The sequence below is a fragment of the Wasmannia auropunctata genome, unplaced genomic scaffold, assembly GCF_000956235.1.
Source record: "Wasmannia auropunctata unplaced genomic scaffold, wasmannia.A_1.0 LD336030.1, whole genome shotgun sequence".
NCBI classification, from domain to species: Eukaryota; Metazoa; Arthropoda; class Insecta; order Hymenoptera; family Formicidae; genus Wasmannia; species Wasmannia auropunctata.
The window spans coordinates 544046-563498 of record NW_012026860.1 but is presented as its reverse complement, the minus strand read 5'-3'; the positions used below and the strand labels follow the sequence as shown (position 1 = coordinate 563498).

Genomic DNA, 19453 nt, shown 5'->3' with positions numbered 1-19453 from the left:
TTCATCGTCGCCATGCAAAATCCGGTCGCGAGACTGTCTACTTCATATTCATAAGAAGTAATACCTATTAAAATTCACACAGTCCTAACCCAGAAATTGCGAATAATGCATAGAAATTGGGACAATCTGAATAAAGTCAGCTAGAATTTAGACGATTTTGGAAAAATCGATCTAAATATAAATATATACGACATCTCTAAATACTATAACTATACCTACATACAAAGTAAATCTCGTGATAAAAATGGTGCTCCAAAGAGATGGCAAAATTGTGTTCAAATATCGTGCTGCTTGTTGCTGCCTGTAATTTTTCAATACCACGTAGAACAAATATAATAATCTACAGCCTTTTCATATCGCGTTTCTCCACGCCTGCAATCGGAGCAAACGTTTCATATTTCAAACGTTTGATGTATATAAAAAAAATCCTGTAAATCCTTTTTATTTATGGGACGTAAAATGATTGTAAAATTTCGTATTGTAAAAAAATTTTATATAAAAAAAGGACAACAGTTTCTTTTTTTCTGTTTACAATAACAATATCAATTTGCGACAACGTAAAGTTTTTTATTTACGCGTGCGTCGAGTGCAAAAGTGCGTAAAACTATCACTGATAGACCAAACACGTCGTCAATATACTAAAACTATTGTATAGTTTTGCAATTACTTAATCCTCACGTGTCAGAACTAATATGCTTCATGGAGGCCGAATATGTATAAGATATCAAGAATGACCCCAATCATTTCTCATATTCGATCATATTCGGTGATTCGTATGCATCATTTATTACCAACATTAAACATATTATACAGTGTACAATATTTCACAGAAGGAATTTACGCGGCTGTAATTAATGTTCTGGCGCGTTCGTCGCGCCGTGATTTTTATTGTTACGAGGTCGTAAAGAGACGCTTCCTTGACGGCGCAGCGCGACGCGGCGCGGCGGGGCGGGCGACGCGCCATACCGTGCGCACCATCGAGATATCGCGAGCGTTTAGCATCCGCGACGTAATGCTACTGTACGAGCTAAACTCAGAAGCGCCCTGGATATGTGCGCTCGCGTACATTGTCCCGAATACTTCCGGTTTCTCGTGGTGCGCTAACGTATCTCAGAAAACAACGGGGTCGGGTTGCTCTTTCTCTTTTCCGCATGCCATAACCCCGTACAACGTTCGCACACGAATTCTCTTCTTCTTCTCTATCCCTCTCATCTTTCTTCCACGTCCCGTTTTCCTATCCTTCGTAACTAAGTAATACCTCGATTTACGTAATGTTATACAATGGCAACGGTACTCGCAGCGCGGTATTCGCGAAGATTTTAATCAGCGAGCGTGATACGAGTGTATGATGTCAGTGCAGACCGAACGCTTGCCTGGTGAATTAAGCATAGAATTCAGTGGCGCATCGTTGTATCTGCGGTACAGCAAGTCGCGACGTCGCGCAATCTAGGCGATTAAGGTGGTTTTCCGTAACGCAGGACGAAAATTAATTAATTCCGCCTTTGTTTGACGAGAGAGAAATAGAAAAATGGAAATTCTATAGCAACTGCGGCGGAGAGTGCAGATATCTAGTATCTCAAATTATGAGTTTATTGAAAGGCGAATTGTAGAAAGATATTCGTAGCGAAAAAATTCGTGCGAAAATATTCCCGGTGGAATTGGAAAATGCATCGAAAATGCATCGCAGCCGGCGACGTCATGCATTAGCCAGTCTCGATTAAGGGAGCTTAATAGAATTTTTCACTGAAATTATGATGGACGCGTTTATTAAAATTCGATAAAACTACATTAAACGCCTTTCAACAATCGCGACAAATAACAAAGCAAATGTCGCTTTTATAAATTATCTTGCACAATCGCGTAATGATTTATCATTTAAACCTGCAACGTATCAATACATTCCATACTTGCAATTTCAATCGACAATATACGTATATGGATAAAAATGACAAGATCGGCAAGTTTCAAACGCGACATAATTTCGCTGATTCATTAAGAATGAAATGCTCTGTGCATGTAATTAGCAGTGGGACAAACAGATCGCAACATCCGCTATGGTACCTGCTTTTAATAGAATTTACCGTCTCCGATGATTGGGTATAGTGCAAATATTTGTGAATTATATATGTTCCACACTAACGCAATGTGGAATAATCGGGAGTATTGCTAAATCAGCTGCTTATTACCGATGTGGCTACTGATTACGGTTGAAATTATCATTCACTACTACGGGCGGTATTGTGTCAGATACGCGAATACATTCGCCACATTTTGCTTGGAAATGCGAAAATTAGTACTCTAATAGAAACGTTTTTCCGCCGCGGAAATTGAAATGGTGAGTTAATTACATGTACACTTTCTGGACACGTATATATGTATATTAGTATACGAAATATCACCAAGTGACAAAGCTCATTAATTAGCACGGTATTTCTTATACAATTTACGCAGCGTATATTCTACTATCTGCGCAATCAATGGAAGTGACTGATGCGTGCGTCCTATGCATGTAATTCCTTAATGCGGCGGGTCGCGTTTCTGGTTGTCGCACAATTTGTCTCCCGTAGAGACCGTCCGATGAATTTCGACGTCAGAATCGGATATTTATGACACGGTCACGCTTCGCTTTATGACATTTCCCGATAGCTCGCGACGGGTAACGCGCGGTTAAGGGCATCGCCGGATAACGCGTGTTACGTTCGATCGGACATGCCCGCGATCCGATATTCATTTGTGGCGTCTGGAACAGCACGTCGCAGAGTATGCGGGTATCGAACGTAGAAATATGTGACATATCTCTAAATTCAAAAATGATGATTACTGAATTATTCCACCGTTCTGGAATTTCTTTTTCAAAAGAAAATGAAATTGCATTTTTATTTTTTTCTTATTTTTTTTTCGCGAGTCTTTGCTATCAAATAGATTAAATTTGCATCTGAATGTTCATAATTTTCATTCCGACCGCTATTGGGAAAGGAGCGTACCTGTTTTGTACACCGACTTTATTATACGGATAGCGTGTACTCGAGTTAAGAAAGGACCCGAAGAAAGTTTCGCAACAATTACTCACTTGTTAAGCGTACCTCTAATAAGCAAGAAGCTTGATTTACTGGGTGCTCCAAGCATCTTGCATTTTTTCCCGACTGCAGATTCCTTGGAAAATTTAGAGTTCATTTCTCATTGTCTGCCTTTACAACTTTGAGAAAATTTTCAATATTAGATATCTCGGTAACTAAATTCTGTATTAAAATTTTAACAAAAATATAGATTATTTCATCAAATAATAAAGAAAAAATACTTTGTTAAAGTGACACCTTGTATATTAAAAATATATAACCAAAGCCAGAGAAAAGCAAAGAGAAACTAGCTAAATATGATGATAAAACATCTGTCTTAATCAAGTCTGTATCGAAATAGAAGAGTTATTAGATTCTTATATAAAGTTTATAATAAATATTTCTTTCGCTGAAATGCTGTTTTTTCGCTGAATATTTGCGAAAGTACCTAAATTTATTTTCAATCGGGCAAGAGAGAAGTGTTCAACGAAACATTTTAATATATTATAATTTAATCTATCAGTTATTCATCCGCGATGCGGACTCTGTCAGATATGCGAATTGCGTAACTGCAACGCGCCGTTCAAATTATGAATTGGCTGATTTTATTTCGATGATTACCGACAACGTGCCAGAAAATATAAACTGCCCCGTCGGATTGAGTACATTACGGATATGGAGTAAATAAATCAATATTACTAAGTTTCCAAATGGTATCATATCAGCATAGAGGGCATAAATAAATGGGTTTTCCGAATGTTCTTGCGAATTACCGAGATCGATGCGATAGTGGATTGCTGATGTTTATATTACCACCGAATCATCAAATTAATGTCCGCGAGCAAATAGTTACGCGATGGTTCTTTAATGTTCATTGAATATTTAGCGAAACAAACGTTATTTGACGCTGAATTATCCGCACAATTTCAACATTCAAATTTAATGATTACAGTCATTTATCTTTTATCAGTCTCGAGGGGAATATTATCAATACTGTTTTATTTTCGTTCAGTGGTCTTATACCGTCATTCCGAACTCCGAAGTCTCATATTGTTTCGTTTGGCTGGCAATGGCACGATGGCTGCAGCTTTTTCTACTTGTATCGCCGGCTTCTCGCGTTTCAGCGTAGAAGGGGGGGTTTCATTTTGAAATGACCTCACTCTACGCTCGACCCGCCGCTCTTTTTTCCAGTCGCGTCGTTTGTTTCACGCTTGCAACAAGCAATGTCCCCCGATTACGCGAGGTGTGGGGGTTAAAGTAACGAGAACGTCGCGTTTGTCCACGCTTTGTACATTTCTGCGGAAATTACAGGATATTTGAACACTGTGACGTACGTTTCGCGCTGCAATTTGACGGGAACGCCAACGACAAAATCAGCGCGAATAAATTACGCGAGTTAACTGTATAATGAGATATCAATTTTATAGTTGAGATATATTTGTCAGCGACAGAAAGATCCATTCCAACATTTTCAAGTGATTTAGAAACTGAATTATTAATTGCCAACGTTTTCGCGCTCGTGTAAGTACTTGAAACTTGTGCAACGAAACAAACTTCTGTCTAAGCGCTGTTTTGTGCTCGCGCAAAAAGAAGCTCCAAATTTCGTGGCGACGTTAGACCTGCAGGTACTCCGTATAACTATGCACCGGATGCTGCAGATATTATAACTACGCATGCTGCTACACGTTGAAGGAGCAAACACGGATCAACAATTCCGCCATGTTTGTTGTTGGACAACGCTGTGCCTCCAACTTTTGGTATCACGGGATTGTGTGTCGGTCGAGCAAATCTCCGTGAACCGGCGAGTTAGACGGCAGACGGGAAACCTATTTTGTTTCACCACGGCGGTTCCACGATTGAGATTCACGCACGACTACCAAGAACGCCTCGACCCCGCTCGGTATTCGCAGCGTACTGGAGCGTAGGATCCAATAAAATGGTACGTTTAGTTGCCCGTTACTCCGATAAAGCCTAGGCGAGACGGCCTATGGTATCAATTTTTCAAGATTGCCGAGACGAGAGAATTTCTCCGCCCTGCCACATTGCAGTAGCTTCTGTCTTCCAACGAAAACGGATGCGTGTAACTCGTGCAGAGAGCACTGAACAATACCATTGTTCTACAAATTTATAGTGTTTAATGTATATATATATATCCTCGAGTATTTTCCGATATTTCGATAAAATTAAAATTAAAAATTTAATGGCAGTTTTTAAAAACATTATTATGCCCGATAATATTCTTGTTTGTGCAAACGAGATGAATTCGAATGTGTACGTAGTTACTTGTATAAAGATACAAAACGTACATACATGTGTGCTCGTATATATACGTAAAAGCGATCAAAGCAAGCGGGCAAAGCAAGAGAGAAAAGGAGAAAGAGAAAAGGATGGCAAACGAGCTCTCATTTCTTTTTTTTTCCTAGTACATGTGGCGTATCCGTAAAATTGATAAAGTTTCGCGAGAACTTTTATAATACCCGGCCATGGAAGAATGTTCAAGTATATACGAGCTGGCAATTTATGTTGCGCCAGATCGCGTCGCTCTGTCCCGAAGTCGGCCATGGGCGGCACGAGGACCGCCTCGAGCCGTTGTATGCATCTACAACGTGGGTGCACGCAGACTGTTTATCACACTTTCGAAGGGGTATAACCGTCGTTAAAATCGTCCCGCGATCTACATTACAAAAGATTCGCCGCCGTCTCGCAGTTCGGCACCGTGCGCGTATCCGAGAGCGTTCGGACGCCGAGCTCCCTTCGTCGTTTCCTTCCTTCCTTCCTTCCTGGCCCTAGCTGTCTCGGCCGGACTCCTCCCAACTTTGCAATTGTAATCAACGATAACGATTCCGGCACCTCGTTCTACTATTCACGCGAAATAACTCTCGAAATGCAAAACGGTCCTGTTCCAAAGTGGTATTTAAAGCGTCGTCCATGGACTCGTCTTTTTTTTTTCGAGCCCCGTTTCTTCCTGTACGTTCGCGCACGCGTTATTATACATCAGGATTTTGCACCGCGAGACCTCTGCAAGCCGCGCGTATTTCAAATATCTTAATAATCAGGAACTACATGCATCATCGATGTATGTTTTAGCTTTGCTTAAAAAGTTAAGCGCGGCTAATGGATGACCAAAGTTGGCGAGTCGACCGAACGAGCGTGGCGCGGCGCGTTTCCCGCTGTATGACTTGACGCAACAATACGACGTACGATGCGCCCGTATCAACTTTGCCGAGTTCGTCGGAAATATTGCGTCGAAACTCCGGCAAAGTTCGAAAGCGGAATACGCTAGGTTACACTAAAGCGTTGCTGCTAATACGGCCGTAAGTTTCATACGTTTGATACCAGTGCGCGCGCGTATAGATACATACATATATGTACAAAGCGTCAGACAAACACGGGATGCGTACATGTATGCTTGAATGTCGAAGCGCGACGACGCCGACGACGACGACGACGACGACGACGACGACGACGACGACGACGACGTTGTTTTCCAAAAGCTCTGTCCTACTTCTTCGTCGACGATGGATTCGTAAATCCGTCACCGTCTCGCCCGACGAGTCGAGTTCTCTCACCAGGCATGTCGTGAGGAATATGTCGCTCGCTAACTGCCAACGTTGCCATCGTAGCTGTCGACGATATTTGGAACGTTCGACCGAATTCCAAAACTTCCGGTCGATGTCCTTTGGCGTGCGTCGTCTTGTGACTAAACGACTACGAATCGACGTAGCGATAAGTTTCCGCGAGAAACGTGGTTTGACGCGACACCGTCTAAACGATAGCGGTGCGTCTCGTCTGCAAGAAATGTCTACAGTACGATCAACGATCGAAAATAGAGAGGAAAATAGATTTTCGCGGAAAATAGATCGGCGTCCAAAGCGTTTGCGCCGAGAGACACAGACTCGTTTTTTAGACTGAGAGAGAGAGAGAGAGAGAAAGAGTCTAATTTACCATCGTGGCGGAAGACGGGACTAATTGCAAGAAGGGCGGGTTACACCGAGTAGACGTCATAAATCTCGCGTCCTTCGCGTTTACAATGGCGTGTTTGTCGTTACGACGTAATTCGCGATTATCCGCCTGCCATTGTCGTCGTGACGTCGATTATAACGACGAAGAGCGAGAAATTTGTCTGCTGGATGTTGTGACTTCTCTCTCTCTCTCTCTTTCTCTCCCCTCCCTGTAACGATGTCATAATTACTAGTTTCAAGCGTGAGTAAAGATATATATACATGTATATGTATAGACGCCGCATAGGGAAAATGTATCACGCGACTCGGTTGACACGCACATATCAGTCTGACAATGACATCAGCCTTCCCCAAGGAAATGTCCTAGTCAACGCGTAGAATGTTATTCCTGCAGGACCGGCGGGTCCTTTCTAAAATGCGTCATATCGATTCGTCGTCGAGAACATCGTTGTGCTTGTGACAGTTCGGGAGTGAGACCCGCGTCTGGTTTCCTGCAAGAAGGGAGGGAGCGCGATTGCGAATCTCTTCTTCTCTGGTGTCCGTTCCAGTTCGATTGCCGAATGCCTACTTCGATTTGCGAGAACGACCCCGTCTTTTTCGAGGATCCTCCGAAGTCTATTTATGTGGGCCCCGAAGAACGTACCCGCATCCCTTAGCGCGATAATTCAGCCGCGAAGTTTCAAAGACGGAGAAGAGAGGGGGGGGGGGAGCGAGAGAGGTGCGCGAAGGTGCGGGGAAGGGGTATAGTAACGTCCCGCTCGTAAAAATTAAACTCAAACTTGCCGTTAACATTCATAATACGGAGCCGCGGAGCGACTTTGCCGGAACTTTGCCGCCGTATCTCTTTCCACCGTTGCAAAATAGGTCAGGATCCATTTTGCCGCGTTTCAATTATGCGATAGCGCGCGAACTTTCGACTCTGCTCGATGGTAGTCGGAGGACGATAAAATACTCGGTATAATCGAGCGATATTCATCCCTTAACTGACGGCACGGCAAAGTTGTACCCCTTCACGGCCTTCACCTGCTTGATATTTGAGACAGATTGTCTGCCTCCGTTTCTCCATGCTCGTGTGTCCCGCCTTAACTTTCACCGATACAGCCTCGCGATGCACTCCCCGACTTTCTTAAGGTACATCCCGAATGATTCTCGCCAAGATGAACGCACTTCGCGATCCATTTGTTCCGCTACCGGGATGCCCGCCTAGCGCGTGCACTACAATCCGAGCTCACCTGTGGGTGATAAACGGCGAAACGCGGCGAGACGCATTGCTATCGCGATAGAATGCTCAGCGGAAATTGAAATTTTGACGGGACATAGGAGAAAAGCCCGGAATACGGCTCTGTGCCCCATCCACGAATATATAAGATCGTACGTCATGACCTGATCTTGCGCCGCGAACACGTTCCACGTCGATAAGTTATTCTCGATGATACCCGTCGTCCATCTGGACCGGAACATTTCCAATCGATTTACGGGAAGACAATATACGTGTAAATCTACGCGCGTCTTGGACGAATGGAAGATTTCTATTGTACTTAGAAGATTCGCTTTGAATTGTGCGCGAGGAGAGATAGAACCTTTTCTCACTCCATCGTTATTTCATTGTACAGACACGCGCAAGAATCGAACTTATTGTTAAAATCTATACGTTAAACACTTACTTTCCATGAAAGTGTATGTCGCTTTAAAGCCTCTCGAATGGCGAGATGATGTTACTCCCTGAAACTCCAAGGAAAGTCGCGGACCGTTGCTCATGATAGGTCGCGGTGGTGTATCTCCGCAGAACGAATCTATTTTGTCCTTCTTTCCATCTATATGCACGTATGCCACCAATGAATCGACCCCTTCGCAACTGTAATAAAAGTAATTTACTTATAATGTATGTTCCTTGGGTGTCATTTTATACACATATATTATATATATGTAGGTATATATAATACTTGCAAAATTAATTATTTTATACATTTCGAACATATATCTGCGGTTGAACGTAGTAACCAAAATTTGATACTTTCGAGCGCGATAATTATTGCGGATAGCCAACAATTTTCATATAATTTCAATAATTACAATAATTGCAGATAAAGTATCTCTCTGCCTCTTGCACGAGCAGTTTATCATGTAATATTCTATATAATGGTATCGAATAGTGAAAGAGCGAAAATATAAAAATTTGATTTAAAAAAAAAATCTGCATATTCCGAATTTTATGATCGTTGGATTATTTTTAATAAAATAGCGTCTCTCATTGCAACATCTCTCACGACGTTAATCATTTAATTTAAAAAGTTGTTGAACGATAACTGCCTCACAACGCTGTGCAGTTGTGTTAGCGTTGCTGTGACGTGCAGCCTTCGTTACGCGTCACGAAACAATATTCGATAGGAAAAACTTTTCATTTCCTCGACAAAAGACGCTCCGCTACCGGGGGGACTCGTATTTCCATTTCTGATTTCACGTCCCGTTAGAACACAAGGAACAGGAATCAAGATGTATTTGTCCCGGTACGCGCACTGGAGCGTGTACTGCAACACGTTGCACGTTGTCCAATTTTATATTCCGTGCTTACGACGCCGCGCGCCGCTAGCGAACTTTGAACGATAACTCGACACCGAGTTGACATTCTCGAGTCTGGACTTTCGTTTCAAAAACTCTTGACACGAGAACTCGCTGTCGTCCATTGCGAAAAATTATCCATTGCAATCTGTTTGCCGAGTTGGATAATATCAAATAATTGCGGTCAGAGGATTGTGATCGATTCATAAAATAATTACTTTTGCTTGTTACACATATCATGCTTATTGAGATGGAGGTATTAGTCTTATATTCAAAATAAACATCTTTACAATAATTGTTAAATATACAGTAAAGTAATAAAAGTTTTTTATATGAATTTTTTATATGAAAATAAAAATGCAGCTTTTTTAATTGAGTATTTTTATGTTTGCTACTGCTGGACTAAATAATTGAGTGGACTAGAGTCTGCAATGCATTTATCAACAAATATGCTACTTGGCAAAAAATTTTTTTAAAAATAATGAAAATTACGTTGGTAAAGCTACTATGCAGTATAAATTGTGCTACTGATTTCTCATATTTTCTCTCTCTTTCTTTCTCTGAAATGTATTTAAATTTGATCTAATTACAAATTTGATAAAAGACTTATCAAAGTAATCGTAATGTTGCAAAGTTATACACGCTCAACAAGAGATATATTTCGAGTGAAGAAAACAACTTTCAAAAGTATATTTTGAACACACGGTCTATACGCAGTTTATGTCAAGTATATAATTATAAAACTTTTGTGAATTGTTGAACGTGAAAGGGTAGAAAATATCTACTCTTTTTTTTGACAGGCTGATATGGCAAGCTTTAAAAAAATAATCACGTTAAACTCATTTTCGCATAAAAGTAGCCTCATTCCCTTGCTGTGCTTAGCGTTTGAGCATTCCTATTATACTCCTCCTATTTGAACTCAACGTGCCGTGGTTTACTGTATCATAATTATGCAATTGTCCTGCGGGCATAATCCACAATGGATGGCTTTTAACCAGCCAATTTACGATTCGCAAGACATAGCGAGAGAGAACCAATATAACGCACAATAAAGAATATTATTTGCCCATGCACAAGCAGGCCTACGTGTATGATCATGTGCAGTGATTTCGTACATGAGCAAATTTGTGTGGCGTTACTGCATGAATGCGCGCGACCATGTGCTCGGAGGAAAATTTCGACCAATCTACTCGGATGATTGGAAGGAAACTGGGCAGGAAAATCAGATGACGCGGTTGCTCTCCGACGTTCTATTCAAAAGAAATCACCTTAGCATTTGAATGCACCCATGTTTTTTACGTGCATCATGAATAGATATTACGAAACGTCCTGTTTCTTAAATACGAACAAATACGATAACGGGAAACAGTAATGCTTGCGCTACTTTGACGTGATGTATTTTCGTGAAATAATATAAAATATAATGCATTATAATAATGATTATTGCATTCTTAAAGTATTATTTTTTTTTTGGAAAGCTTGTATATGTATGCATTAATTAAGAATAATTTCAATTATATTAATAATGTGTGTAAACTTATTTAAAATTTTGCCGTTTTACACGTTATCGTAAAGAAAAAAACAACACGTTATGACAGTCAGATTATTCACGTATTATATTGTAATTCTCGGAATTTATTTAATAACAACTATCATTTCAAAAATGAAGAAGCTCTTATGATCACCGTGGAATGCAGTAGCAGACGATTATGAAGCAAGGAAAGTAGCACTTAAATGTCAGTTTCAATGGCACGAAACCCTAATTAAATCGTGTTTAAGATTAGCCATGTGGAAAATGAATGAGAGGATAAGTGATCGTAGCGAGTGCAATTGTCGGGAAACCCGCAGCGGTTGTATCGCAGCGGTTTCCCGGGATTTCCTATGCTGATCTGTCTCCTCTCGGCCATGACGACAGGTCCTTCCTTCAATCTCTACGTTAGAGGAAACGCTCTCGATCGATCTCTGCTGCTTGGAACTCGGAAGTATCCTCGAAATCCTTGGTCAGATTTTTGAGGATAAGAATCTTTTGTCGGATTGAAATAAAATTTCTTGCACTGGTAAAGTGACAATGCAATTTTACGTATACGAATGGGCGAGTTTAAGCGAATGGGTACTGACCTGGAAGGGAGGAAAACGCGATGTGCGTAAACGTGCCAGAAGAATTTGAAAATCTTCAAGGCAACAATTTTACTGCATTTGCTAAATTGGAACTATGGTTTCTCCACACTTTCGACATCGCACAATTTTCAAAAGCAAATGGTACAAAGCAATAACACGTTAAAGTATAAAGATAAAGCAGTAGGTACCGGCCTTATTCTTAGGCCAGCTTACAACGAAGCGTTTCTCATGAAATTTTGAGGTTGCACTTATCGTACTCTGATGCAGCGGTTTGAAGACAGAGCGAACGAAGTCTATTATGTGCGTGCAAATACATAATGTATCTGATAGCATCTTTTGTGTAAGAATGCACTGAAGGTTCTAGGTACAATCATACGTATCGTAAGAGTTACTACTACTGCTACTAAATGCAATAATGTCGCATGTGCTCGTGAAAACACAGTACTGTGTAGATGCACGACGTTCAAATCGATTGCGCAACCGGACAAGTTTGCATCTCACAAAAATACAGATATTTTTCGAATAAAGATATATCTGTACAACGGATATAGTTTAGCAGTGGAATTATACATTAAGTATATCTCGATTACGTCGATATTTGTATTTAATAATTAGAAAAAGATTAGAAGATATGAGAAACTTACTCATTTGGATTGCTTGGCTTGGAATGAAACAGATTCAAGTCCTGAAACACCACCTGCACCCGTTCCTTTCCTCTTCCTTGGAAGTCGTATGTACAATGTGTCCTGGATGGATATGGATTCGGATATCCAGGTGACATAACTACGCCCGTTTTTGTTGAATCGCTGTTGTAAACCACGTCGCAGAGCGATGCTGTAACAAAGAGACGCACGGTGACTTAATGAGTAGCAACAGTCTCGACGAATAAAAAAGGAATGTAACGAAAGTAATTAATTGACGCACAGCTAAAGGAAGAAAAAAAGGCCAATTAAATTACGCGACAGCTTCCTTCATCTTTTTGTACTGAAAGATACGTTGTACGAATTAAATTATGAATATTTCGTGTTTTAATTACAAGTGCTTGCGCATCGACGCCTGCTATAATATGCAAACGAGCACTGGCTCTGCTGTATCATGAGGACACGTTGCATAAAAATTACGCAAAGACTACAAAAGTATGATAATAATCATGACGCATATTTATTAGTTCTATTAGCGAAAATAAAATATTCCAAATTAAAATATACGACAAATTTTTTTTAATCCTGCTCATTGAAAGCATAAAAAGTATAATAACATATATTAAAAAACTCTATATTTGTATTAGACAAATAATTTTAGGACCGTCTATTTGTTACCAAATAAATTAAAATTGTAATATAAAAAATATTCATGTTTCTAGTCTTGTCGCATTTCTTTTGACAGTTCACCGTCCTTACGCGTCTGCACTATTCGCATAGCGTTAAGATTGAACGAGTCTCACAAGAAGGAAGGTATGAAATTATTTAATGTGATAAATATCTTAACCCGCTTTGCCGTATAACGGCACCGCGATTGTAGCGCATATTCGTTTCGAGTCTCTACGCTTTAATCTTCCCGACAGTTATTAATCTTTCCGTAATTTAACGCCAGAATCGCTGAGGTACGCTTCGCAAGATGAATCTTCCGAAGAAATGCCGTCATTAGGCAACCCCTGGCGTTACGAACGCGTGGGCATGCGTACTTGTATATTTTCTCGTGAATATATTTTCCACGTTTCTCCCACGCGAGTTCTCTCTCGCAGTAAACAGTGCACTATCTATCCGTGCGTAAACCATTAGCGTTCCGCAATATGATTGTAAAATTCCTAGTTATTACGCTGCATGTTCAAAAATATGAAATTGTGTATTACGTACGAGAGTCCACGCTTTATGTACACACACACACACACACACACACACACACACACACACACACACACACACACGCACACACAAATCATGATGAAAAAGTACATAACTGAGATATACAGCTAAACATTTCTTCGTTACAATCATAGCTACCATAATTATTGGGCATTATTTTCCTAAACAAATCGCTCACACGAGCCAATCTCGTACACTGTTAACTTACTGTTGACTTGGTTTAGAAACTGGCCAGTGGTAATTAATATTGCTATACGATGCGTATAATCGGAATGCCGAAAAGCTGGTTTAGGGATGCAATAATGCATCGTTGAATACAGGGCTATCTCGTAATTCATCGCTTCGCTGTGCAATACACACGTTTCGATACGTGTTTGTATCCAGGATACGAAGAAATTCGATAAAACTGTCATTTGGCCAGGGTCACCATTGCTGCGATCTCGCGACTCAAAGCCGTCGACACGAGGCCAACAATGGCTTTTATCGAGTTTGGAAAAAGTAACGTAATATCTTGGCCGGATAGCTACCTTAACGACCTTCGTGGATTCAAATATATATATATAATGTTAGACCAGGCTATATCTATAACATACCATGTTATACATGCGTGTGTGTGTGTGTGTGTGTATGTGTGTGTGTGTACACGAACATATTATATATTTGAGATTCTTTGAGCTAACGAGAAAGGATATTTGTATCAGTTCTGGTGTAGCGCGCTTTTAACGATTGCGCTTGAGAGGGAAAGGCATTGATACAAAGGACTTGGATGCACTGAAACTGGAAAGGCGCGAGGTATCAATGCGTCGCGTCGTCGTCAGTTATGAATGTTGTATGAGTGTTTTTATCAGAAGCGTACTTATCTCGAACTTTGCGTTATAGCAAACTTTACGTTGCTACGAGAATATTGGAAATATCGTTCGCGCTGTGTTCAAGCTCCTCCTTTTTCATTCAGTTCTTTTAGCGTCATTTTTAGCTCGATTTCCGCTTTGAGACTTATGTCTACGGTAATGTACGTGACATATGTTAAGGAAATACACCTAAATCTCGGCTGAATATTTGAAACGACGTGAACGTTCGTTCGAATAACAGCGTGGTGTCACATTCAATACTAATATATTTATTTTTCTCGTTGGAAAAATTGCATCTTCCATTAATTTTCTCTACCGTTTCTTGGTCGTTCCGTCAATGCATAATTTTCACTTCAACGGCATATTATTGGAAATGTCGGACTGGAAATGTGCATTATGCTGTGCCGTAATGGCCACTGCCGTCTAAAGCTTTCTTATTGTTGAGCATTGCGTTGTGCCCTATATATCTGCGGAGAAACTCAGGAGAATGCGCACGCCGCAAAAATAAAGAAAGCAAAAGGCAAAAGCGGACATTACGATTTTGCGGGCATCTAATGTCGTGAAAATAGTATGCAACGGCTTTACAGGGCGAAGCGATTGTTGACCGTGTTTAACGGTATTCGATTAAAAATACATTAATTTTGTGAAACTCAGCGTTGGTGTAAGTTAATTATTTAACGTACACCAACACAATTGTCTTTTCATTAATTAATCTACAGATTTATGGCGGCTTTAAGGATTTAAGATTATAATTTATATTCTGTATACGAATATGTTTATATATAAATGTGTGTGTGTGTGTGTGTGTGTGTGTACTACGTTTTATTTAAGCATCATTCGCTGCGAGTATCGACTTCGTTTGAAAGGGTAGCCAAATAACACCGGGAAAGGCTAGGCACCAAGAAAGAGATGCGCGATAGAAGCGGCAAAGCGTTTTAATTTGCATTCATGAGCCGTCCTCTCAAAATTCTTAGAGTCACCAAGTATTCCGACTACGTCTCCCGTTATATTTGGGAAACGAATTCACTTACGGCGATCAATTTCTATACTGGCGAGAATATCGTGCTGTCAGACGTGGCTATTCCGGTGAGATTGGCAATCGACAGTTTTTAGAATAGCGACCGTTGCTTATGTAAACTATCATATATTATGTATGAGGAGAGAAAATGATATTGTTCAAATTTTTCTGTCAAACTTTCGTACAAGTTACGACGGTAATCTAAAAGTCAGTCGCGCCCTGATAATCTGCAAAATGCCGCGATTAACGCTTTAATTTAGTGTGGCGCAATTTCACGCTGCAGTCGTTTTAGTCGCGAAAAAAGAATTCTCAAAACCATTACTTCTACGGTGACGATCTCACGTGAGACCTAGCTGTTTTACAAACTTTCGCACCGTGTCGCGTAATTGCGCGTGGGCGCAATGCACAGTGATACGCCGTGTTGCATGGCATTGTCGGAATAGTTTTAAGCTCGTTTCACTGGTGGGTGCGAGATATATTCGCAATCCACCTGCGTGGCAGGCGGTCAGCGCACGGAAAGGCTCCATGGTGGCCTGCAATGTAACGTAAAACCGTTGACAATCCCCGTCTTACCACAATCGCGGATTTCCTAATTAAACAGCACATTTAGCCGGGAACAAGCGAGTCAGCAGCCGCCGCGCCGGCCCGGCGGGTATTAATAATTTACGAACTTTGTTGAAATTAATTTGAACGCCATTTGCGAGCCGCGTCTTGGCGGTAAGTCCTGTCCTAACTCCGCAGATTTAAGCAACTCTCCCTTCTGCCCACCCATATCCGCCCCTCACTCAGCAGAATCCGTACCGGGGATATATCCGCATGGGTTTCCGGTTCCGTTCGAATGATGAACGTTCATATTTTCTTGCGCATTTTGGCGTAACCGCGAATACGAACATCCGTGCGCGCTGCGTGCTTGTAACAGTAGTTGCTGTCGACAGCAAAAAGTTCGTCGCCCCGTCATGAAATTTAATTTAGACTTTAAATCAGACTTTTTCGACACCTTTCCGATCATTTCGAAGCGACGATTCCACGGTGAAAAATTACTTTCTTCAATCGCGCCATCTATATCTACAGATACGCATCAATCCTCTTAAGCGCGCGCGCGCCAGATATTGTATAGAAATAAAATTATTGAAAATCTGTTGAAAACGTTTCACTTCCTCTCAAAATTTACGGAATCTTTCTATTTTCCAATTCGCATTCGTAGAACGTCAAGCGCACTCGCAGAAAATATATCAAGGTTCGTATATTCAATATAAACTTGAGTTATGGTTGTGAAAAAATATCACCGATCAATCTTTCACGTCGCATTAGTTTACTGCGATACCAAATGTTTTTATAAATAAGAGAAGCCACGGATGCCTCTTTTAAAATAGCTTTCAACTATAATGTCGCGCGCGCGTAAGATAATTGATTAATTGCGGAGCTTTTCAGACAATAGCGTCTCATTGCATAAGCGTTACTAAGTGCTCTTTAATACGTGCTTTTTTCCCCTTTTTTCGCAGTTTTTTTTCGAGTGATGCGAATAGCTGCTACGAATAGATGAAGATAAAAAAGATGTAGCCTGTGGCCTAGAAAAAGGTTATCACCTACTTTACTGGCTAGCGAGCAGCTCGTTTATCGTTTGCAGGCGCGTTAAGTGACCTTTGAAATCTCGCAAGTTCAGCATACTCTATTATTCGGCAAAGGTCAATAGTTCGGCGTTAATTATATCTTTTATAATAAACTGTCGAGAAATTACATATACATAATAATAATAATCTAATATCATATCGATTTTTGCGCAAATTTTTAAAAACTCAACAAAATTTCATAAAAATGCAATTTCTACTTTGACGACAGAACGAAGAAAAATATTTCGCAGATGCTACAAATAATAAAAAATTTAACCTGCAACTTGATCAGTGTTGAAAATAAATCGTTGAATGTTTCAACAGAATTCAACGTCCTTAAAAATCTGAAGTTGTATTGGATTCTTTGCGCAAAACTTTTTTCAATTTCTCGAAGCTTTGCCAAAACCGATAATCAAAAACCCTTGAATTTTGCGGGTGACTAAAGTCCATAAAACTCGCCGAAGGCTACAATGAATTTCATTCGAAAGGCGATCGACAACGTCCAGCGCAGACACAATCGGCGATTCGGCGGTTGGTTCCAGCGCTCTCCGACGGTATTTAACGTCATCGATAAGACACGACAGTTAAGCGGGGCATGACGCACGCCGGAAACAGACCGGCGCGGTCTTTACCGGAGAATTTTGCGAGATTGTCGCGATGCGGATATACTGGTGGTTTTGTCTCAGAACGAGTCTGTAGAACACGTCGGATCCTCCATTGAAGAAACAAGGAGAAAACGAGACAGAGAGGCGGACGGACGAGCTTCTTCGCCGGAGAGAAGATAAGGGTACCAGGAACGAGTAAGGAAATGAGAGAAGAGAGAGAGAGAGAGAGAGAGAGAGAGAGAGAGAGAGAGAGAGAGAGAGAGAGAGAGAGAGAGTGTTGCGGAGGCAGGTGCGGAAGGAAGGCAGGGACGGGGCGAGCAGGAGAACGGAGCGGAAGGCAACTTACTTAACGTTGCTACAAAATGGAACGGTAACTAATTCCGACTAGGTCGGCTGATTTATCGGCTTTTCGCACCGCGTCGTCGCACTTTGTCGCTGCTTTCCCGATGACTCCGCCCGACTTGTCTCGTCGTCTCTCGCTTTTCTCTGCTTCCACTGGTTCGCCATTCGACACGATCCCGTTCGCGCGTCTGCCTATTGTGCTGTTTGCGTCTCGTAAATTATAATTACATTATTTTCCGCCTTTGCAAGGTATATAAGGCAGCGGGTGAGCTTCCGTCTCACTCTCGCGCTGCGTTTTTTTACGCGTTCACAGCCGCCGTCGCCGCTGTCGTCGCCGCTGCCACCGTTCTCTTTTTTCGTCGCCGTCGTGGCCAGTTTTCTGCTCGCTTCGCGACGATCGAATATTTTGATCGATATCGTTTCCAACGTTCGATCGCCATTTCCATTAGCTGATGAGCTCCTCTCTCGCGCGCAACCGGGAAAGAATAGAAAAAGTTTGCGGACGAATGGCGCAGGAATGACGCCATAGAGAAAGAGAGAGAGAGAGAGAGAGAGAGATAAATTCATTCTTTATGTGACGAGTTGGGTCGACGTGTTAAAGTCAATGAGATATTTAATCCTTGCACCTTGCTTATTTTTTTTAATCGATGTGTCTCGCCTTTCTGAAAATCTGAAAAACTTGAATTTGATTGCCAAATGGAATTTTGCAGACCATCGGTCTTGATTGATTTTACCGACGCGTGACGAATTTGCAATTTGAACTTTCTTAGAGAATTTTAGACAAAAAATTTAAACGATACCTTAACCTTTTTTTCTACTTTTTTCCTAACTGAATTAACATTCGTGGGACGTTTGAGATCGGTACATTGACCCCGATATGTGATTCCATAGGTGGAAGCATCCATCATCTATCAATGCCAACAAGCTCGCGCGGAGTTTCGTCCATCGAGATCTCAATTAGCGACGATAAAGCTCGTAGTATGAATGAACCGTCTGCATCAACGGACCGCATCGCAACTTCGTAATCCTCAAACTCGGTTATAAACTTAATCCTTTCAACGTTAAGCCGATGCAAAATAGTCGTTACATGATGTGCTCAATGTAGTCAAATGACGTGGAAGCTGCGACTAAGCAGCATGTGCACGATAGTCGCGTGCATCCGCCAGCGGGTGCAACGTTCCACGCAATCAAGAACGATTCTTTAGCGATGACAAGATTTAACACGGGAGAAAAGTATAGAGAAGTTGTTCCGCGCTGGTGTTTCGCAGTGACATATCATATCGTCCCAAGAGCTGGTTCCAAGAGTACTGAACTAATTACCATGGAAAGAATTACTCTATGAAAAAGTATTAAGTCTGGGATATATAAAATCTTCTCTTTCTCTAATTTCACCTTTTTCCGCCAGTCGTAGCCATCCGAGGATGTAATTTATCTTAAAAAACCGCAGAAGGATTAAGAGCGAGTTTGAAA

At 41.2% G+C, this 19453-nt stretch overlaps 1 protein-coding gene across 3 annotated transcripts in view; it reads right to left on the bottom strand.

Annotated features, from left to right (window-relative positions):
* The window catches only part of LOC105452538 (suppressor of lurcher protein 1), a 222279-nt gene that overhangs the window by 10978 nt on the left and 191848 nt on the right, over positions 1 to 19453 (bottom strand). For all 3 annotated transcript variants that reach the window (XM_011693729.1, XM_011693731.1, XM_011693730.1), the window contains 2 exons: positions 12340 to 12529; positions 8683 to 8873 (listed from right to left, as the gene is read on the bottom strand). In XM_011693729.1, the coding sequence (XP_011692031.1) occupies positions 8683 to 8873; positions 12340 to 12529 (381 nt within the window). The remainder of the gene's footprint in view (positions 1 to 8682; positions 8874 to 12339; positions 12530 to 19453) is intronic.